Consider the following 20,679-nt stretch of genomic DNA (forward strand, 5'->3'; position numbering starts at 1 on the left):
CACTGTGCCTTTCCAAAGGAGCAATTTGACACCTAAATCTCCTATCTGTCCTGGTATTCTACATCACAAGGGAGGGAAATGGTATAATTTACATTAAAAAAAAAAGCATATTACTCTGAACCAAGTTTTACTCGTTTTCAAGAATGTTTTCCACAATATAGTTATATACAAGCAATCATTTTTAAATAACCACTCTGTAACGTTTACCAGAAGTTCAAAATAAATGTGGAATTTCATGTTTACAACTGAGCATTAAAGTAAAATTGCCATTTACAGACTTGAGCTGTTCCCTTGGAGCTTATTCAAGCCATAGATTAATTAGGCATTTATGATTTAATAAAAAACCATGATTTCAAATAATTAGCTTTGTTCATATAAATAAGAATTTAGGACGTGAACAGCATTTAAGCCCAAGGCCTTGGGTTTACGAGAGTCTTGGCAATGTCCTCCCCAGTTGCACACCCTATTGCCTTTACCAAATGTCACAACTGCTTGTAGCATTATGAAGATGTTCTTCTCAAACGGTCCCTGAAGGGGATTTGGCTATTTAAATTGCACGGAATCCACAGCAAGGGAGAGAAGTTACATACCCTGGAGTTCACTCCAGGGGAGTTTGAGGCTGCTCCTTTAAGGTCCTTGTAGCCTCAACCTCCTCTTTCTTTTGGGGTAGTGACTAACCAGTGCTAATCACTCCCCTGCTCTGAGCTCTTCATTTCCAGGAGGAACTTGGTTCTTCTGTGGTTGAGGGAGGTCATTAACAGAGCGGGGGAAAAATGCATTTGGGGATTCAAGGGCAGTTAGGGGATTAAAAGGATCGCCAAAAGTCTCTGTAAGCCTAATTTTTTTGGTGGGGTGGCGGTGAGAAGATTTGTGTGTGTATGTTTTTAATCAAGGGCTGTTGCCCCGCTGGGGGTGTCCCTATGAATTGGGGGAAAAGAAAGATTCATCACCACCTCTATTCACACCCCACCCCAACCTCCCCACTCTGCAGTGGCCTTTGGAAGAGCAAGGCACAGGGTGAGCCATGGAGAGGAAAGGGGGTGCATCAGGAAATGCCACTTGATCATGGCAGGGGTCCCTTTGATTCCTGCTCCCCAGCTTCTCCCTTCCCCACCCATTAAAAAGGCTTTCCTGCACCAGCTGCTGAGGCCACCCCCCTGCCCCCCATTTCTCTGCCACCAGTCTGGCTGTTGGCCCAGTGACCTCACCGAGGGTCGTGGGGGGTGGGGGGGGTGGGGTGGGGCTACTGGACGTTCCAGCCTGAACCCAAACCCTGACTGTGAATGTTTTCTAGTTACTTTATTAAAATGACAATTCTCAGAATTTAGAGTCTTAAAATATAAACATTAAACACTAGACCAATTACTCATGGTCATGGGTTGGTCTAGCAAAACTGAAACTGGAACATAGTGGAGTTCGTGTGTGTTGGTAACATTTGTTCCTTGCAGTTTCACAAACATGAACTTGATTCGCTCTTCAAAATACTGGAGAATTAATCTTATTAACTTTAGTGATTCATAAATAGCATTATACTCCCAATATTATAATAGCACTGTAAACATTACTCCTAGAAACTTACCTTTAATTTCCAAATTATTTTTTTCCTAGAAAAAAAGATTCTTACACAATCTTGGCCTCACAAATTCTTTTCAGTTCATCATGCATTTGATTTCACCTCTACTTTTAAAACAAGCCAAAATCAATGCCCTGTAAGAACCTAATCATTTTCTGTCAATAACCTCACTAAATCATCTTAGATTTGAAAGGTTAACAACCTTTAGATTTTGTCAACAGTAAGCACAGTTAGAAATACATCAGAGGTGATTATAATAAACAATCTAATAGAGCCATATGTTGAGCCTAATTGACACCAGACTAAAATTGGGTTGTACATTATTAATTTTCAGACCTGGTTCATTTTTTTTTGAGTGCTAAGAAAAAACAGCCCAGAAAATGTGCCCTCAGCAGTCATGAATTTGGAATGTATATCCAATTTGGGGGAAATGAAAGAGTAAAGCACTGATTTGTTCTCCTCCGGTTTCCATTCCCAATTAAGGATCCATAAAGTGCAGTTCTGGTTTGTACCACATTGCAAAAAATTATATACATTTTCAATCTTTTTTCTTCTATTCAAAAAACTAGTCAAGAATGAATCCCCAACTCTTTCACATTCAGTGTAGATATCTTTTGTTCAAATTTTCCAGATAAATCCAGTTTAAGAAATGTTTAAGGCCATTTAATCACACCAATGCCAGTTAAAAATATCCTGACAGAATCAAACCATTTTTCAAGATCTTCAAGATGGAACTGTAAGCAGTTGCCTTTTATTTTTCCCTTGATCTTCTGAAAAAGTTACAATCCATAGATAGGATTAATCTCCAACATCTCCATCTCGATCACCAATAAGCCACAGAAAATGAAAACTAATGGCTAACAAGGCAGTACCAAGTAGATCCCCCAAAGCAGTTAGATAAGGGATAGAAAAACTGTCCGGATCTTTTCCTTTTCGCCAAAAATGATGAACCATCCAGTCAGCAATCCACAACAAGGTAAACACCTAGAACAAGTAAACAAAACATCATTTATAAAATATCCAAGCCAATTTCTACTGCATTAGAGATTTGTTCAGCAAGTTCAAACCACTTATTTCTGCTAGCTTCAGCATGAGAACCAAAAGGAATTAAACTGAAGTAAACATAGTGATTCTTTAGTTCTCATAAAATTCAGAACCTGAAGTTAGAAAATCTGCCCATCTTAGCTCAAATCCACATATTCCCCCTTAATTATACCAACACAGAAGGGATTGTGGTTGGTTATTAGAAATTCCTGTGGTGGCTCCCATCCTACTTCTCTTCCTAAGAACTATTTTCAATTACTCACTCTCTGATGGCTTCTTCCCCATTGCCTTAAAACATTGTCAACTCTTCTAAAGTCTATACAAGGCTTCTCTGGATCACACTGTACCCTCTAGCTACTGTCATTTCCTTGCTCGTATTTCGGTCCAAATTTCTTGAACAGGTTGTATACACAGGTTGTACCCTCTAGGCTATAAACTTGTTGCAGGCAGGAAACATGTCCTACAACTCTGTTATAGTGTACTCTCCCAAGCGCTACACTGTACTCTGCACACTGTAAAATGCTCAATAAATACAAATGATTTTTTGGTACAGAAAGGATGTTTTGCCTCTAGACTGTAAACTCATTTTGGGCAGGGGATGTGTCTGTTATAGTGTACTCTCCTACGCACTTAGTATAGTGCTCTGCACACAGTAAGTGCTCAATAAATACAATTCATTGATTGACTACCTTCCTCGCCTCCAATTTCCTTCTTGACTTACTATAATCTAGTTTCCAACCCTGTCACGCCATTGAGTCTACAGTTTCCAAGGTGACCAATAACCTTTTACCAAATCTAAGGACTTCTACTCTATCCTACCCCACTTTGACCCCTTGGCCACTTTTGACTCTGTAAAACGTTCTCCCCTCCTGGAAACATTGTCTAACTGTTTAATAACAAATTTTTTCCTGTTTCTCCTCCTATCTTATTGGCCGGCCTTTCCAAGTCTCCTTCCATCTCTCAGCTCTCAATAATGGGTGTCCCTCGAGTCCGTTTTTGGTGCTTTCTCACTTTTTACTCTCTCCCTGGGGTGACTCTCTGCTCCTATGGCTTCAGCTACCACCTTAATGCTGACGACTTCCAAATCTACCCTTCTAGCAACCTCCCTTCCCTCTGCAATCTCACATTTTCTCTTGACTGTAGTGTGCATCTCCACATGGATGGCCTGCCAGCACCTTAAACTCAATATGTTTAAAACTGAACTCATCTTTCCCCACAAATTATCTCCACTAGCTAACTCCTCCAGCACAACTGACAACTCAACCATCCTGTCTCTGAATCCCACAACCTGGATATTATCTTTGACTCTTCACTCTCTCTCAATTCTAATATTCAGCTGTCACCAAATCCTTTCAGTTTTTCCTCTACAACATTTCCAGGATCCTCCCTTCCTCTCTGGTCCAGGAGCTCATCCTAACCCAGCTAGATATTCTCCCAGCTTCCTCATCTGTCTCCCTACCTTCAGGCACTTCTTTTTCCAGTCCGCATTTCACTCTACTACCCAAGCCACCTTTCTAAAATGTCATTTGACACATTCCTCGCCATTCCTTTAAGGGTTACCCAATCCTCTCGGCATTAAACAGAACCTCCTGACTTTAAGGCACTCCATCAGCTCTCTCCCTCTTACCTGGCATTGATCACATTCTCTGTTCCTCCCACAGTCAACTCTCCTGCTTGGAACATCCTCTCTCTTCAAATCCACCAGAACCCAGCTTGTTTTCCTCATTAGAGTTTTTTGAGGGCAAGGATCAAGACCCCTACCGCTGTGGTGCTTCCTCAAGTACTTAATATAGTGCTCTGCACCCAGTTGGTGCTCGATAAATATTGTTGATTAATTGGTTGTATGCAAGAGTTTCTGCCAAATTCCACAAGAATGAGAAGAGCCATCATGGCCGAGAAACTGTCACTGTGGCAGAGTGAAACCATTAGCTTTGCTCTCGAAGCACTCTGGGCTGCTGGTACTAGTCTTTCCTAATCTTTGGAACCAGGGTCAGGAAGTAGAGATGCCAAGAAATTGACTCCATTTCCTGTCTGGCCCTCCATACGGCAGGCTGCAGTTCCCTGGTGTGGAGTGTTCTGTTAACCACTTGGACTGCAGGGAGAAGAGAAAACTATGGCCACAAAATCAGCAGGAAAAGTGCTGCCAACCACCGCTCATTGCTGTGGCACTTGGGATGCCAGTACATTGGGCCATGGCTGCCTAAAACATGGGTGATGGGTGCATGAAATTAAAAACAAAAGATGAGAGGAAAAATGAGGAGGAAGGAAAAGGTAAAGATCAGGATGGAAAGGGTCAAAAGGAGAAGAAAGAAGCAGGCAGAAAACTTTCAGAGAAGGAAACGAAAGATAAGGCAAAACAAAAAAGATGGTGTCTAGAGGGAAAACAGACTAGTAGGAAAAGGAAAAACTGGACAAGAGAAAATGGGAGAACAGGATACAAAAAATGGAAAAAAGGGTGCATTTAAAAATGAAAGGAAGACAAAAAGCTGAAAAAAATGAAAGGAAAGATGAGGGGAATGAAATGGAGAAACGTGCAGAGAACTGAAAGATTTTGAGAAAAAGAATAGGTAAGTGAAAGACTAGACAGGTGGTAGAAAAACGTGGGTGGACATGCCAAAGGTGGTAGAGATATCTCATAGAAAGTGGTTTTGAAATCGCCTGGGTTAATGGTCAAGAATGGCGCAGGAGGGAAATGTGGCCAGAAAGGAAATAAGGAGGTTTTAGTGACACTTTCTAATGATACTTGTTGTTTTAGAGAAGATAGGTATTGTAACTCATAAAACTGATTAACTACTGATTATCTGATTATCATTATTTAACCCCCTTGGTGATAACATCATCACATCATTTAATTCAGCATATCCCAAGACATATCTTTACCTACTACCCCAAAATGGTGGGCCAAGCTTAAACTAAAGAAATCTCTCTCACACACAAACATTCAGGGAACCCTTTATGAGAACCTAGTAAAAAAAAAAACTGCAGCAGAGGGACAAAAATCTCTTAAGCAGTAGTGCCCACTATCTTTTCACTATTTTTTCTACTCACTACAGTCAGCATTATCTTTGAACATTTGCTATGTGGAACGATACGATGCTACCTACTCCATCAATTTTAGTCAAACCTTGATTATCTCAACCGATAATGACTGTGTATAATTTGTACAACTTGATAATCTGGAGAGGGAGACATACAAATGGGCCAAATTTTCTACCTTTGTCTTTGTAGGAATTTTTTTTCTCCCAAAGGGCTTTCCTGACAGTTATTTTATAGCTACAACATCTCTGTGAGGTACACAGGGATGAATTATCATTCCCAAATACAGATGAGGTAATTAAGGTCCAAAGAAGTTAAATGACAACCCAAGACTACTACAGAACTAAGACTAGAACCCAGTTCCGTGCTCTTTCCTCTAGACTTTCTAATCATGGTGTGGATTTCTTTAGTTGTTAAACTGGTGCACTTGGAAATGGATGAGAAATAGCTCCGGTACGGATTCTAGAGAGATTCAGGCCACATTTTGAAATTGGGGCAGGCAAATGCGGCATGTATTTCTCCGGCAACTGAACCTGAACCATACCCCAATCACTTTTTCCAAGCATCCAATCTCTTTGATAGCTTTGGAGAAGAAGAGGCGAAGGAAGGGAGAGGGGCCACTTTAATCTCAAGATGTTTCAAAAACGAATAAAGCCGGGGGTGATGGCTAAGAGGGAGACTAGAGAATTGGGAGGATGGAACTGTGAGCTAAGGGATCCAGTACCACTTATCTGGCATCTACATGTGGTTTGGATTAGCTTGTCATTGAGGTTTGCAGTCCTCAATAACAAAACTTTACACATGTACAATAATTTGGAGTTCATAAAAAGTGCAATAACAATTTAGACCTTCAGAAGCACAAATTTTTAAAATCACAGCTTCAACATAACTTACAAATACTCTCTACAAGTAATCATTTATGAACTTTACAAAGATCATTTAGTAATGAATATACCCTGTACCAAAGGAACATATCTGAAATCTAACCACATTTTGATTTGGGTTAGTAAATACTGTTTGTTTTTTATGAAATATGAATAACCTATTTAAGGTAAATAAATCTTCTGAAAAGGCAACTTTGTAGGCTAAGTTAATTATGCATGTGCTAGGTGAGCTACCTGGAATCCAAACAAACAGCCACAGTATGAGTCCATGTTTCTCTTGGAAAACCTTGATTTCTTGAGCTAGCTCTTTCGTTACTTGAAAATCCTCTTGGAAGCAGGCACTGTTCAAATGCTCCAGAGGGCTGATTACTGGCATCAATTACGTACATGTTGTAACCTGAACATACAGGGACTTTAAGGGAAAGACTTACTGCAGAAATGCTTTACGAAAGATTTTCACGAAGAGCAAAGGGACTGGTGTAGTTCTTCCCTACCATGAACTCTTTCTCTCTGGCTAGATCTCAAAAATCTGCCTGATTGTAAAAAGTACCATTCATTACCTTCCAACTCTCACCCAATTCCACGGCATCAGGGGAATTTGTCCAGTTTACCATCACAGTTCATCTCTGTGTTGGACTTGAGGAGTTCTGCAGTTTCTATATGGAGCTGCTCTTCACCTACTCTAGGTAAGATAGGAGCTTGTCGATTCCCTAAAATTCTACAGAGGAATCAGCACACTCCTTTAACAGTGCATTCAAGCAACTCACAGTTTTGACCATCAGAAATGCTACCAAATGTCCAACTTAAGTCCTCTGAAATGTTGACATTACCCTTGTTTTTCAGTGAGCCATTACTTTTTCCCTTATCACCACTATCAACATTTATAATTAATTGCAAGAATAACTGTGGGTTTTTTAAGCACTTACTCTGTGCCAAGCACTGTACAAATCGCTGCAGTATATTCAACACAGTCAGACTGGACACTGACACTGTTCCAAATGGGGCTTAAGGTCCAAGGGGAAGGAAATTTATTGAGCTTCTTCTGTGGAGAGCACTATATTACGTGCTTTGGAGATATCACAAAAGAGGTTAAAAGTGCTCTCATTTTTGAGGAGCTTAGTCTAATGGGGAGGGCCAACTAATATAAATTGACAAAATAAGTTAAAGAAACATGAGGGTAGATATAATAAACACAAGCAGATATATAAATCATCAGCAAATAAGCCTTTAAGAGCACAAGAGCAGAGGGGCCAAGGGGATGAACTGAGTGGGAAGATGGGGAAGAACTAATTCAGGAATGCTTCTTCGAGGAGATGGCTTTTTGGAAAGGCACTGAAGCAGGCAAGGATGAAAGGTGGAGAAGATGGGGGTGCATTTCAAGGAGAGACAAAGGCATGAGCAATCTGTGGGAATTAGGAGAGAGTCAAGGTTAAGATGGTTATGAGGTTTGCTTGGGAGAAATGAAGAACATGAACTGGGATGGCTGGGGGAGGTATAACAGGAGAAGAGAGGAGATAGGCAGTGCTTAATTTGAACAGAGAAGTGCCAGACCACTTATACGCACACATATCACAGCCTCCACTTGCGCCGGAATAAACTGAATCCCAGCTGCAAGGCTCAGGGGGCGGAGGAAGGAGAGACTCACTGTCATCACTTTTGAGGCCAAATGCTGTGGTGTCAGGGCTGGCGTTGTTCCCCCTCTGCTGGAGCAAAGCTGCCTTGTGCAAATTTTGATAAGCTCCTTCTAGAAATTCCTGGCAAAATGTGACCTGCCCTGCTCCCTTTTCATGGAAATTCAGGCCTTCAAGGTGCCAGGACTCTGCTCAAAGATGGATGCCAGGGCTCCAAAACAGGTACTAAGACCGCGCACCAGCGAACCTTAGAGCAAATAGAGCTTCCTAGAAAGGCAAGAGGGAGCCAGCTGAGGGGGAGCCTTGAAGCCAATGATCACATTTTTTTGTTTTTTTATTATTACTTTTTTTTCTCATTATACTTTGTGTCCGCACTGTCCTAAGCATTGGGGTAGATACAAGGTAATGAGGTCGGACGCAGTCCCTGTCCCACATGGGGCTCCCAGGCTAAGTAGGAGGGAGAACAGGCACTGAATTCCCATTTTACATATGAGGAAACTCATGAACAGAGAAGTTACGTGACATGCCCAAGATCACACAGCAGGCAATTGGAAGGATTGGGATTTGATGCTAGATTCCCTGACTCCCAAGCCCATGCTTTTTCCTCTAGACCATGCTGCTCCTCTGCAAAAAAGCAACTGGGAACTTGAGAGGGGAGTGCTCTGCCTCTGATGGCATTTTTAAAAAGATAGGAGCAGGAGTATGTAAGACCAAAAAGGACCGAGGCTGGAGAAGCTAGGGAAGGCAGTAAGGAGGCTACTACAGTTGCATAAGGGCAAGGTGATGGAAGCTTGTAACACCAAGGTCTTGGTGTACGGAAAGGAAGCAGTGGAGTCTTGAAATATAATAAAGGAAGCAGCAAGACTGGAGACAGATTCAGTGTGGGAAGTACATGAGAGACAGGCATCAAGGATTCATTCATTCAATCATATTTATTGAGCGTTTGTGTGCAAAGCACTGTACTAAGCACTTGGGAGAGTACGATAGAGCAAAAGACACATTCCTGCCCACAACGAGCTCACAGTTTAGAGGGGGGAGACAAACATTAACATAAATAAGTAAATAAATTACAGGTATATATATATACCTGTATATATATATATCTTAGGATTGTGTATATATATATATATATGTATATATATGTGTGTGTGTGTGTATATATATATATATATACATATATATATATGTATATATATATATATATATACACACACAATCCTAAGATTGTAAGTGTGGGGCAGGGAAGGTGGTAGAGATTTTGGCGGAGGTAGGAAAGTTGGGAAAAGGGGTGGGTTTAGGAGGGAAGATGAGGAGTTCAGTTTTGGTCAAATAACACAAGGTTCTGGTAGGTCTTCCTGAAGGCCATGCCCTGAAGGCAGGAGCTCATGAAATTTTGGAGAGTAGCTGACAGGGCAGGGCTACAGGAGTCAACTTGGGATACAACTGCAAAGAGGTGGGAGCCAAAAGCCCTGGAGCAGATGCGTTCCCCAAGAGTGAATTCAAAGGAAAAAAGAGTTGAGGACCCAGAACTGAGCCTTGCAGGACACCTGCAGTTAAAGGATGAAGAACAGTAGTATTAATAAATAAAGGATAAAGTAAGCAGTGATATTTATTAAGCACTACTTTGGATAGAGCACTGTACTATGTGCTGAAGAGATGCAGATAAGCCAACAAAAGGCATAGAGAAGGGGTGGTGGGAGAGAGGAGATGAGAACCTAGAGAGTACTCTGTCTATAAAACCAGGGCCAAAGAATAGGAGAAAAGGATGATCGTTTTGCTGAAAGTAGCCGGAAGGTCAGGGAGGATTAAGAAAGAAAAGAAATCAATTGATTTTTGTCAGGAGTTAATGGGAAATCCAAATTTCTGTACAAGAGAAGTTGATAAAATAGCAATAGATTCTGCTCTCTATGTTCACAGTCTGTGGATAGAGCACTCTGGATTTCTGCGGTGGAGGGAAGATTGCAGATCTGCTTCCCCGGTCCACGGGGCAGAGTGATTATGAAATATTCTTAGGAGGGAGCACCCTCCAGGACAGCACAGGCTTGTTGGAGTCGTCCCTAGGCACAATGGGAAGGAGAGGCACTTAACGATAATAATAGTAATAAAACTTGTGGCATTTGTTAAGTGCCTACTATGTGCCAGGCACTGTACTAAGCATTGGGGTGGATGCAATTAAATAGGGTTGGACACAGTCCCTGTCCCACATGGGGGTTCACTGTCAATCTGGCAATTTTGCTGACAGTTTGAGTGCTATTGATCCTTCTGTACTAGCTTAAAAATGTGGTTTAGGGAGTCATACTGGAGAAAAAGGGGTGTCAGCCCAGGCCACTACTGCCCGGGAACTGAGTCTCTGCCTCGAGGAGACATAACCCTCCGTCAGGTGGAAAATATGAGAGGACGCAGGGAATGAAACTCTTCTCTTTTCAGATTCCCAGGGAACATGGTTGCACCTTTAGGGGCTGCGGACAGAAGAGACAGATAATATATTCACACCAATGTTTCTGTCTTGGTTATAAGACATTTTCGACCAGTCAGCATCCAAAAGCAACGATACCATTTGTAGGATTCAGGAAGTGATTGGAAGAACCTGGCTTCCCTTGGCTGTCTCTCTCACCAGCCCTCCTGCCTCCACTCCCACAAGCTTCTCCATTTTGGTCCACCCAATTTAGTTCTCCTGCTGCCTCAATTCCTTTGCCTGCTCCTGGACCGCTAGCTAGTTTTTCAGGCATTTTTAGAAAGTGAGACTATGCAAATAAGGGGAAAGTGGATTATCCTAATGATGCTCCTTCTGTCTTTCTCTTTCCGGGATCTCAACCACTCCCAAGTAGGTGGGACACACTCACAAGTTAAAGGTCCCAAAGAGATGTAAGCAGACACACTCACGTGTTACAGGTCCCAAAGAGATGTAAGCACATTCCTTGTTGAGCAAGGTTACTCTACTCAGTTGACAGATAGCTATCTTTCCAACAAAGGAATTAATGGGACCACAGGTCCTTAGGAGACTGGTTAGGAATTCATTCTCTTTCTCTATCTTCCCCCTCCCCACCGCCCCCCACCCCCAACCTTGCTGGATCAATTCAGTCTAGTTAACTGCATTTTTAATTATCCAGCTGCCCCTGACCTTAATTAGTTTGGTAATCGTTAATTACCATATTTGACTTGGAAGCTTCGGGTTAAAATACATTTAAAATGCATAGCTATCTTGTAGGTTTATAAAGATTGGATTTAAAAAGAATAATATATGTATATGCCTACTAGCTGGTTTAAATTTACATTATTTGTTTTAAATAATCTAATCTTTATTTATGAGCCCACAATATGGATTAATACTTTCTGGCATTTCTACATGAAAACATATAGACAGCCAAGGGAAAGGCTTAAGGCAATATCATGCATTCACCATGATGGTGCACAGTATCACAGTATGGATTTATTTGGCTGGAATTTAATCTAGCATTCTTCATGAAGCTATCTGTGCCAAAACCAGGACTTTAACTTCATTCAGAAGCTATTTCAATTCATTAGGAAACACTTTATTACATTAATAAACACTTGTAAATTTCAATAGGCTTCTAGGGCTAGAAAGTTTCTATTTTTCTTTTTCCTACAGAGACCCTTTGTGATGCCTCAGAGAATATGAATACACTCAGTGTATAGCATAATTACCATAATAAAAAGGAAATGCAAATATACAAGAACAGATTTTTAAAAATAAAATGACTGTAATGAATAATGGATGAGAAAAGACAAAGCAATATGGATGTTACCAAACCTGCTCACACTTTCAGCTGCCCATAACTGATTATTGCCTTTAGGTAACATAATTTTTTTCTAAGTTGTCTAAGCCTAGTCATTTTGGTTCAGACTTAGTCAATAAAGGCCTTTTGTGGCAGATGTCATCAATGATTTACACTGCCTTAAACAGCATGTCTTTCTTGGAGAAAGGAAGAACGGTGATGGTTTCTTACTCAAAGAGGAAACGAGAGGCTTTATAATTCATCATAGAAAATGAACTACTGTTGGCTCTTTCATTGCTCAAGAGATTATTATGCCACTTGTTTGGCTGATAATTGAATTGACAGTAATTAGCTTGGTAGGTTCCCAGTCTTATCGTGCAGGCACATCTTAGAAAAAGTCCCTTGGGAGGAGAACAAAGAGATGAGTAAACAGCCAGAAAACCCTGACTATGATTACACGGCTTGATTCTATACATATCTGAAGGAAGGCTAGCAGAGACATAACTTAGCTTAGATTTGCAGGCAAGCGCTAGACCAGGTGCCCAAATCTTGGGGCCAGCCCAGCCCAAGTCAAGCCCCAGGAGGATGGAGCTCTATGGAATGCAAACATCCAAGTGGGCACCGCCTCACTGCTGGATGGAGGTAGGGCTGGGCCCACCCACTGAGGCTGCAGGAGCAGTAAGGGTCCGTTCATCCAGGCAGCCCAATTTTCAGGTGGCCTCTCTCCCATACCGGACATTTTTAGAAAGAGTGTCCTCATTTTCAGGACTCAGTCTCCCACTGCTGCAGGTCCTGCCACCTCATTCCACAGTTTGGATGGGGGCATCTGAATTCCCATGGACCTGGGAGAGTAACACAACAGCTCTGAAGCAATTGCAAATGAAGGCCCCAGAGTCAGCAGAAAAGTTATGGTTGTGAGATCCCTTCCACCTCCCACCCTGGGGGGCATGGGGGGATGTCTTCATTTTGCCAGAGGGAATTGATTCCAGATCTCCCTCTCTCACTTGCACTCATCTGCTCATTCTTCTGTCCTGTCTCCAGGCCCAGGCCTGAGGAGGGGATTCTAACAAGAGCCAGTGTGCCTGAAAGAGAAAGGAAAGCCTGACAGCAAACAATTGTCAGGGACTGCCAGAGTCTAAGACTTCCCCTTTCCCCTCAGTGGGGCTCCTGGTCCCTCGAACTCCCCCCTAGCCAGCTGACAGAAGAATGCTCTTCTTTCCACCTGGGGAAGGGAAGGGTCTCTGTGGGGGGCAGGAGAAGGACAGAGGAGACCTGGCTGCCAGACATTAGGCCTTCCAATACCCAGCCATTCCCTGATGCTGAAAGATGCTCCCCTCCCATTTTCTGATGTGGCTGGGAGTCCAGGGGAGCAGAAAGGGGGTGGGGGAAAGGGGACATATAAGAGGAATCAGTCCCTGGGTCCTTACGGGGCATAATCGGTCCCTGGAAGTAATCACTGATGGCTGAAGGGAGAGAATGGTAACGTGAAATTACACGGCCATAACGATAATTCCCAGAAGAGGAAATTAATTAAGCCTATCCATTAGATTGTAAACGACTTGCGTTTCCATAACTGCAAACTCCTTAAGGGCAGGGATCATGCTTTTACTTCTTTGTAGGTTCCCCAAGGACCTAGGTCAGGGCTCTTGCAAACAGTAAGCACTCAATAAATATCACTGACAGTAATGATGATGATGATGATATAGTCTTCATAATGGGAAGCAGAAAACTATTATGCATGTGTCAAGCGTAGAGTTACTGACACAAATAATTAAGGTTTATAACATAACTCTGTCAGGAAAGAAGAAATGAGACTTAATTTATCTTTCTGATTCTTAACTATACAAACTGGTTTTCTTAGAATAAGAGCCATGTGAATCCAGAGTTTAATGCCCCAGTGTTTAACAAGAAACATAAAAAGTAACAAAAGAAAAGGGAAATGATTTATAATGATTTGGCTGATGGCATCTATCTGACTAGGGTCCCCTATCATGGCTGAATGAAGTGAGAGTTTCGAATAGCTCCTTTTCCACTTTCCTATGAAAATGGAGCTACTCCAGAGTCTCACTTGACACAACTATGATCACTCCCTCCTGGCTGGGCCCTAGACATTTTAAAACACTTTTTCCCCTGCCTGCTGGGCTAGGCAATCCTTGCCCTCTCCTGGTTCTCTTCCTATCTTTCTTGCCACTCATTTTCAGTCTCTTTTGCACGTTTCTCCTATGTCTCCTACCCTCTAACTGTGAGAGTCCCTCAAAGTTCAGTTCTGGGTCCCTTCCTATTCTCCATCTACACTTCCTCCCTTAGAGAACTCATTTGCTCTCATGACTTCAACTACCATCTCTAAGCAGATGATTCCCTAATCTATATCTCCAGCCCTGATGTTTCTCCTTCTCTGCAGTCTCACATTTCCTCTTGCCTTCAGGACATCGCTACTTGGATGTCCCATCAACACCTCAGACTTAACAGGGCCAAAACAGAACTCTTCATTCTTCCCACTCAAACCCTGTCCTCCCCGGGACTTTCCCATCACTGTACACAGTGCCCCCATCTTCCATGTTTCACAAGGCTATAACCTTGGCATTACCTTGACTCATCTCCCTCGTTCAACCTAGATATTCAATTTCTCCCCAAATCCTGTCAGTTCTACCTTCACAACATCGTTAAAATATGCCCCTTCCTCTCCATCCAACTGCTACTACATTGATCCAAGCACTTTTCCTATCCCTCCCTGATTACTGCATCGGCCTCCTTGCTGACCTCCCTGCCTCCTGTCTGTCCTCACTCCAGTCCATACTTCACTCTGCTGTGGATCATTTCTCTAAAAAACCATTCAGTCCATGTTTCTCCCTACCCCTCAAGAACTTCTACTCTTACCTGTCCACTTCTACATCTAACAGAAAACTCCTTACCACTGGCTCTGAAGTACTCAATCACATTGTCTCATCCTATCTTATCTTGCTGATTTCCTTCTAATAATAATAATAATAATAATAATAATAATAATAATGGCATTTATTAAGTGCTTACTATGTGCAAAGCACTGTTCTAAGCGCTGGGGAAGTTACAAGGTAATCAGGTTGTCCCACGGGGGGCTCACAATCTTAATCCCCACTTTACAGATGAGGTAACTGAGGCACAGAGAAGTGAAGTGACTTGCCCAAAGTCACACAGCTAATAATTGGCGGAGTCGGGATTTGAACCCATGATCTCTGACTCCAAAGCCTGTGCTCTTTCCACTGAGCCACACTGCTTCTCCAATTCAGCACACTCACTTCGCTCTTCAATCATATTATTTTTTTCTATCTCATCTATCTCACCTCTGGCCTGGAACACCCTCCCCCTTCATATCTGATAGACCATCGCTCTCCCCACCTTCAAAGCCTTATTAAAATCATATCTCTTCTAAGAGGCCTTCCCTGACTAAGCCCCCTTTTCCCTTACTCACTCTCCCTTTGTCACCCTTGTACTTGGATTTGTACCCTTCACACACCCCAACCTCAACCCCACCAAATTTATGTACATACCCAAATTTATTTTAAGGTCTGTCGTCCTCTCTAGACTGTTAGCTCCTTGAAGACAGGGAACACGTCTACCAATTCTGTTATACTGTACTCTCCCAAGTTCTTAGAACAGTGCTCAGAACACAGTAAGCACTCAATATATTTGACTGATTGACAGGCCAGACATCAGTTCTATCGCAAATGACAGGTTACCTCCTCCTGTGGCCTGAAACTATTTACTATTTTCCAGATGTGAATCATGCCTTGATCATTAAAATTTTGAAAAGGAAGTTTCTACAGGTCAAAGGCAAAAAACCACACTCGATACTGTATTTCTGCATGTGTCTACTGAGTACCAAACCTTCATTTTCTTTCAGCTCTCAGATATGTTTCTACTTTAACATGTTTGCGATAAAGACAAATTACAGTTAGAAAGTGAGAATGCAATTTTGAACTTGCTAGTTTTGACAGAACCAAAACAATATGATCCTAAAACAAATGGATTTCTCTACTGATACAATATATACACCCATTCTGTATTTACATTCAGTAGGAAACTCCACATAACTACCATTTGTGTAACTCTTTATACACTTACGTGCAATAATCACATATTCATGTAGGAACTTGGAGATTAAAAAAAATTCAGAGATTAAACTTCTTACCTGTAACACAGCAGCAAATAAGAATACTACTATGAAGATTGGAGTCAGAGAAGTGTGACCACTTTTCATTAAATGGATGGTGTAGAGGAAAATTAAATGTCCCGGAATTACCAACAGCAGAAGGACCTGGGCAGATTTATTATTTACTCCTATAATGCAAAACACATATGAAAATGATTATATTTTAGTTAATAATGAATCAAAGATATTGCAATGGTGCTTCAATGTCATTTTGTGTTTCATTTTCAATTTAACACATTATTTAACATAGCATTCACTACATTTCAATTTCTTTTCATCTTTTTGAACTGCTGTTTACAATCCACTTAATATTTTGAAATACCTACCATAAAAATACTCTCTGGAATATATGATTGATGGGAAGTTACTATGAAAACTGCTAGTTATGAGGACACTGAGGTCCTTTGTTTTTGGGAGGGCAAAAGGTAGAGAGAGGTTTTAGCTAGCCCCACAAACTCTCTCTAAGTGGCTAGTGATTAACAATATAATTCTGGACACTTGAATTTAGCCCTTCAATCCAAAGTAAATCTCAGTAGGGAAGAGTTAAAATTACATTCCTTTTTCCAGTAGAATCCTGCTTTAGTGTCCCCTAGGACTTTGTAAATATAACAATGGCCAAGCCTGGTAAAATGTTTGGCACATCTTCAATTGTACCTCTCCTTTTCTAGGGCTCAGCTCCTAGTTATTCACATTCAGATTATCTTCAACCAGTTCTTTTAAAGTGGAAATAATTGTCCTCCAGGTTACTCTATTTTTTCTTCTTCGGAGTTCTTTGTTCCTATGTGTGTGTAACTTATAAAAAGAGTGGAAAGAACAGGAAGATCATTCTGTGCATTGTTGATAGTAGAAACCTTTTCTTTGGCTGCCTTAATTTCTGTTTAGGAGATTGCAAAGGAAGAGGACAGGGTGAGGGAGCTAGTGGGGGCAGATATTGTGCAATCTGTCTTATATCAAACTATCAGGGCTGTAGTCTCTACTGCTGGTTGTTTCCCTTCACTTCTTTGTTCATCTTCCACTGTCATTCCAGTTAATTAAGTACTATGGTAAATACGGGAATTTTCTCTCCCATTTCAGGAGAACCTCTCTGACCCCTGCTCCAGCAGTTGCACAAGGGACACACTCTCATTCTGCCAAAGTTGAAGCACAGAAGTAAACTCATTTTGTTCAGGGAATGTGTCCACTGATTCTGATGGACTGATTGACTTCTATTGCCATTCTGTCATTATGACTTTGAATCAATCAATAGTACATATTGAGTGCTTACTGTGTGTACAGCACTGTACTAAGCACTTAGGAGAGTACAACAGAGTTGGTAGACACATTCCCTGCTTACAACGAGCTTACAGTTTATAGAGTTGAAGACAAATGTGGCTCTTCATGGAAGCTTTTGAGATCTTATTTCACTGTCCCCCACACCATCCACCCTTTGAAATCATTGATTCTAAATAGAATAGAAACGCTCACAAACCTTAGAGAACTAAAAAGAGTGAGTGCTCCATAAGGACCATTGATTTATAGATTGAGCTAGGACTTCCTGTAAAAACACTTACCTGGACCAAAAAAAGTTCTGCATGGGTAGTAACAACCCTTCATCTCATCAGGCAACTCTCCTGGAATGCTTTGCAAATGCAGGTAGGTAGAAATTCGACTAGCTTGAATGGCCACTAAATTACCACCAATTCCTGAAACACACGAGATGAATTTCAGACACCATAACAAGTACACTCCATTACGCTTTTAGGACTTAATAGCTTTCATTTATACAGAGGGGACTATATAATATGGTAATATGGGGAACAGTGTGGCTTACTGGAAAGAGCAGTGGCCTAGGAATCAGAGGACCTGGGTTCTAATTCTGGCTCCATCACTGGTCTGCTGTGTGACCTGGAGCAAGTCACTTACCTTCTCTGTGCCTTAGTTTCCTCAGTTTCCTGTGATCCCCATGTAGTACAGTGTTCAAGCTCATCATCCTATATCTACCCTAGCATTCAGTGCAGTACACAGCATATAGTAAATGCTTAACCAGTACCATAAACAGAAGCTTCAAATTTTTTTAGGGGCAAACGTAAGACTAGTGCTAGTTTTTGTTTTTTTTTTTAAAAAAATGTAGTACTTTTCCATTCAAAACCAGGCAGCTGACAATATTCCAAAACGTGGCAAAAAATAAAAATTACTGTAAAAAGCTAAGAGCTGCTGTGTTTTAGGTCTGATTTGTGGAAACAATCATAATGTTGCAAGCAGCAGGCAAGCAGCCTCCTAGTCAAGGCCATTTTTTCTTGCACTTGCAGCATTGTTTCCATCAGTTGGAAAGCTTCTCAAATGTTTTTGAAGGAGAAGAAGAGTCACAAAATAGATGCAAATTCAAAGTCAGCATCTGAAATAATACTTTAATGAAGAAAGGAAACCCAACAAAAAGGGGCTTCAAGCTGAAAACCTTCATATGGCACAGAACTCTTACATCAATGCATTTATGCATTTAAAAAAAAAAAACAGAAAGGATTTCATTGACAAAAGGCAGTAGGGAACTCCTCTGAAAGAAAAACCTTTATTACTTGAATGGCTAAACACCAGGCTAGAGCAGGAACTGACATCTTCTTTACCATCAGAGGTGGGAGAATAATGATTACAGGAAAATGGGCCCAGTACACTTCTTTACTGGGCTCGTTCACAACACCTGTGTGAGGCAGTTTACACATTTAATTTCAATCTACTCTGGTAAGTAGGGAGACCAGAGTTCATTTGAAGAAAAATTGCTAGGAAGCCTCATCCAATCTAATATACTTAGAAACAAGCACAGCTTTTAAGGTTGGGCCAATCTGACATTCACAGAAGAGAGAAGCAAACACAAGCCTAGTTCAGTTCTCATGGCCTGATCAGCCAAAAGCCAATTCTTATGATAACTTGGCATTTCCTTAGTTAATGTTCCGTCACTCAACCTGTTAGAGGGCTTGTTTGGTAGGAATTCTCTAGGAATTCAAGAATTTTTCAATTATAGATGTTGCTCATATAATAATTGAATTTCTATTTTAATATCAATTTTAAACAACTACACAAGTACTGTTTCACTGAAGTTAGTGAAGACATAGAATTGGGTTTGCCCCAAGTTCAGAATCAACAGTAAACCAGAATGGACTGAACACTGAATGGTTAAAAAGTATTATTGTTTGGGTGCTTATATTTGATTCTAATAAACCTAAACAAGTTTTGCCCTACAAAACCAAAGCTGATCCCTTCAGGTGAGTGGCAGGAGTGAGCACAGCATATATGCTTTTTGAAGAATGAGTTGTTGCACATTTTGGTGGGGTAGCAAAATAAAAAAAATGCCCTATGACTCTGCTAATTCTAAAAAGGTTAAAAGACCCAGGCCTACAGTTGAAACGAAAGACAAGGACGGTATCTGGAAGATTATTTTTACCTGAAAAAGCCTGTTGAAAGAATACCTGGATGGAAGTCTCTAGCTCATTTTAATGTACCCTAGGGAGTCTTTCATGATGATGTGACAACAATGCTTTATGAGAGGTGTAACACTTCAGTGCGAATACAGAAAAGCCCAAAACTAGCGAATACCAGAATAATCAATCAATCAATCGTATTTATTGAGCGCTTACTGTATGCAGAGCACTGTACTAAGCACTTGGGAAGTACAAGTTGGCAACATAAAGAGACAGTCCCAACCCAACAGTGGGCTCACAGTCTAGAAGGGGGAGACAGAGAACAAAACCAAACATATTAACAAAATAAAATAAATAGAATAGATGTGTACAAGTAAAATAAGTAGACTAATAAATATGTACAAACATATACATATATATAGGTGCTGTGGGGAAGGGAAGGAGATGGAGAAGGGGACAAGGGGGAGAGGAAGGAGGGGGCTCAGTCTGGGAAGGCCTCCTGGAGGAGGTGTGTTCTCAGTAGGGCCTTGAAGGGAGGAAGAGAGCTACCTTGGCAGATGGAATAACCATGCCAGCTAAAATAAACACATCAGCGGAGAGCAACAGCAGTTGCTAATTCTAGCTGTATTACTCTTCCAAAAATCACTACATGATTACTAAAATCCTAAAGTGCTACCATTACATTTTCTTAACCTTTCAAGAAAACCACTCGAAGCCCAGGACATCCCAAGTGAAAATCCCCATTTCATGCTAGGGCAGGGGATGGAAATGGCCTTTGGCCCCTAGCCCCTTTATGACTGGGAATTCTCATGTTGCTGCCATTGCCTGATACTGTTTCTCCTCCAGCCCTTCATAGGATTCAGCATGTTGTAAGCATTTAATATCATAATCAACAAAAAGCATATGAAAGATAGTCTTTTCAGGATGTTTTCTCAAACACTACAGCAGCAGAAATGCAGGCGCACATAGCTTCCTAGGAGCATTACATAGTTAAAAATGTGTGTGCCAACATTATTGATGAAAAAAATAAATCTATCCAGCAAAGTTTTTCTCCTTTACCATGAAATTGCATTTGAACACACTTTATTTGTCAGAATCTCTCTAAGGTCAAAAGATGTCTCTCTGGTAGCATAGTACATGGTTTGAGTTCATGAAAAGGCTGCTCTGATAGCATTAGTTTAATACTATTAGGA

General features: G+C 41.2%; 1 protein-coding gene across 3 annotated transcripts in view; it reads right to left on the minus strand.

Annotated features, from left to right (window-relative positions):
- Positions 1–1,482: 1,482 nt before the first annotated feature.
- The window catches only part of SLC41A2 (solute carrier family 41 member 2), a 77,061-nt gene continuing 57,864 nt past the window's right edge, over positions 1,483–20,679 (minus strand). For all 3 annotated transcript variants that reach the window (XM_038756211.1, XM_038756209.1, XM_038756210.1), the window contains 3 exons: positions 17,645–17,776; positions 16,074–16,222; positions 1,483–2,557 (listed from right to left, as the gene is read on the minus strand). In XM_038756211.1, the coding sequence (XP_038612139.1) occupies positions 2,372–2,557; positions 16,074–16,222; positions 17,645–17,776 (467 nt within the window). In that variant the 3' untranslated portion in view covers positions 1,483–2,371. The remainder of the gene's footprint in view (positions 2,558–16,073; positions 16,223–17,644; positions 17,777–20,679) is intronic.

The sequence above is a fragment of the Tachyglossus aculeatus genome, chromosome 14 (genome assembly GCF_015852505.1).
Source record: "Tachyglossus aculeatus isolate mTacAcu1 chromosome 14, mTacAcu1.pri, whole genome shotgun sequence".
Classification (NCBI taxonomy): domain Eukaryota; kingdom Metazoa; phylum Chordata; class Mammalia; order Monotremata; family Tachyglossidae; genus Tachyglossus; species Tachyglossus aculeatus.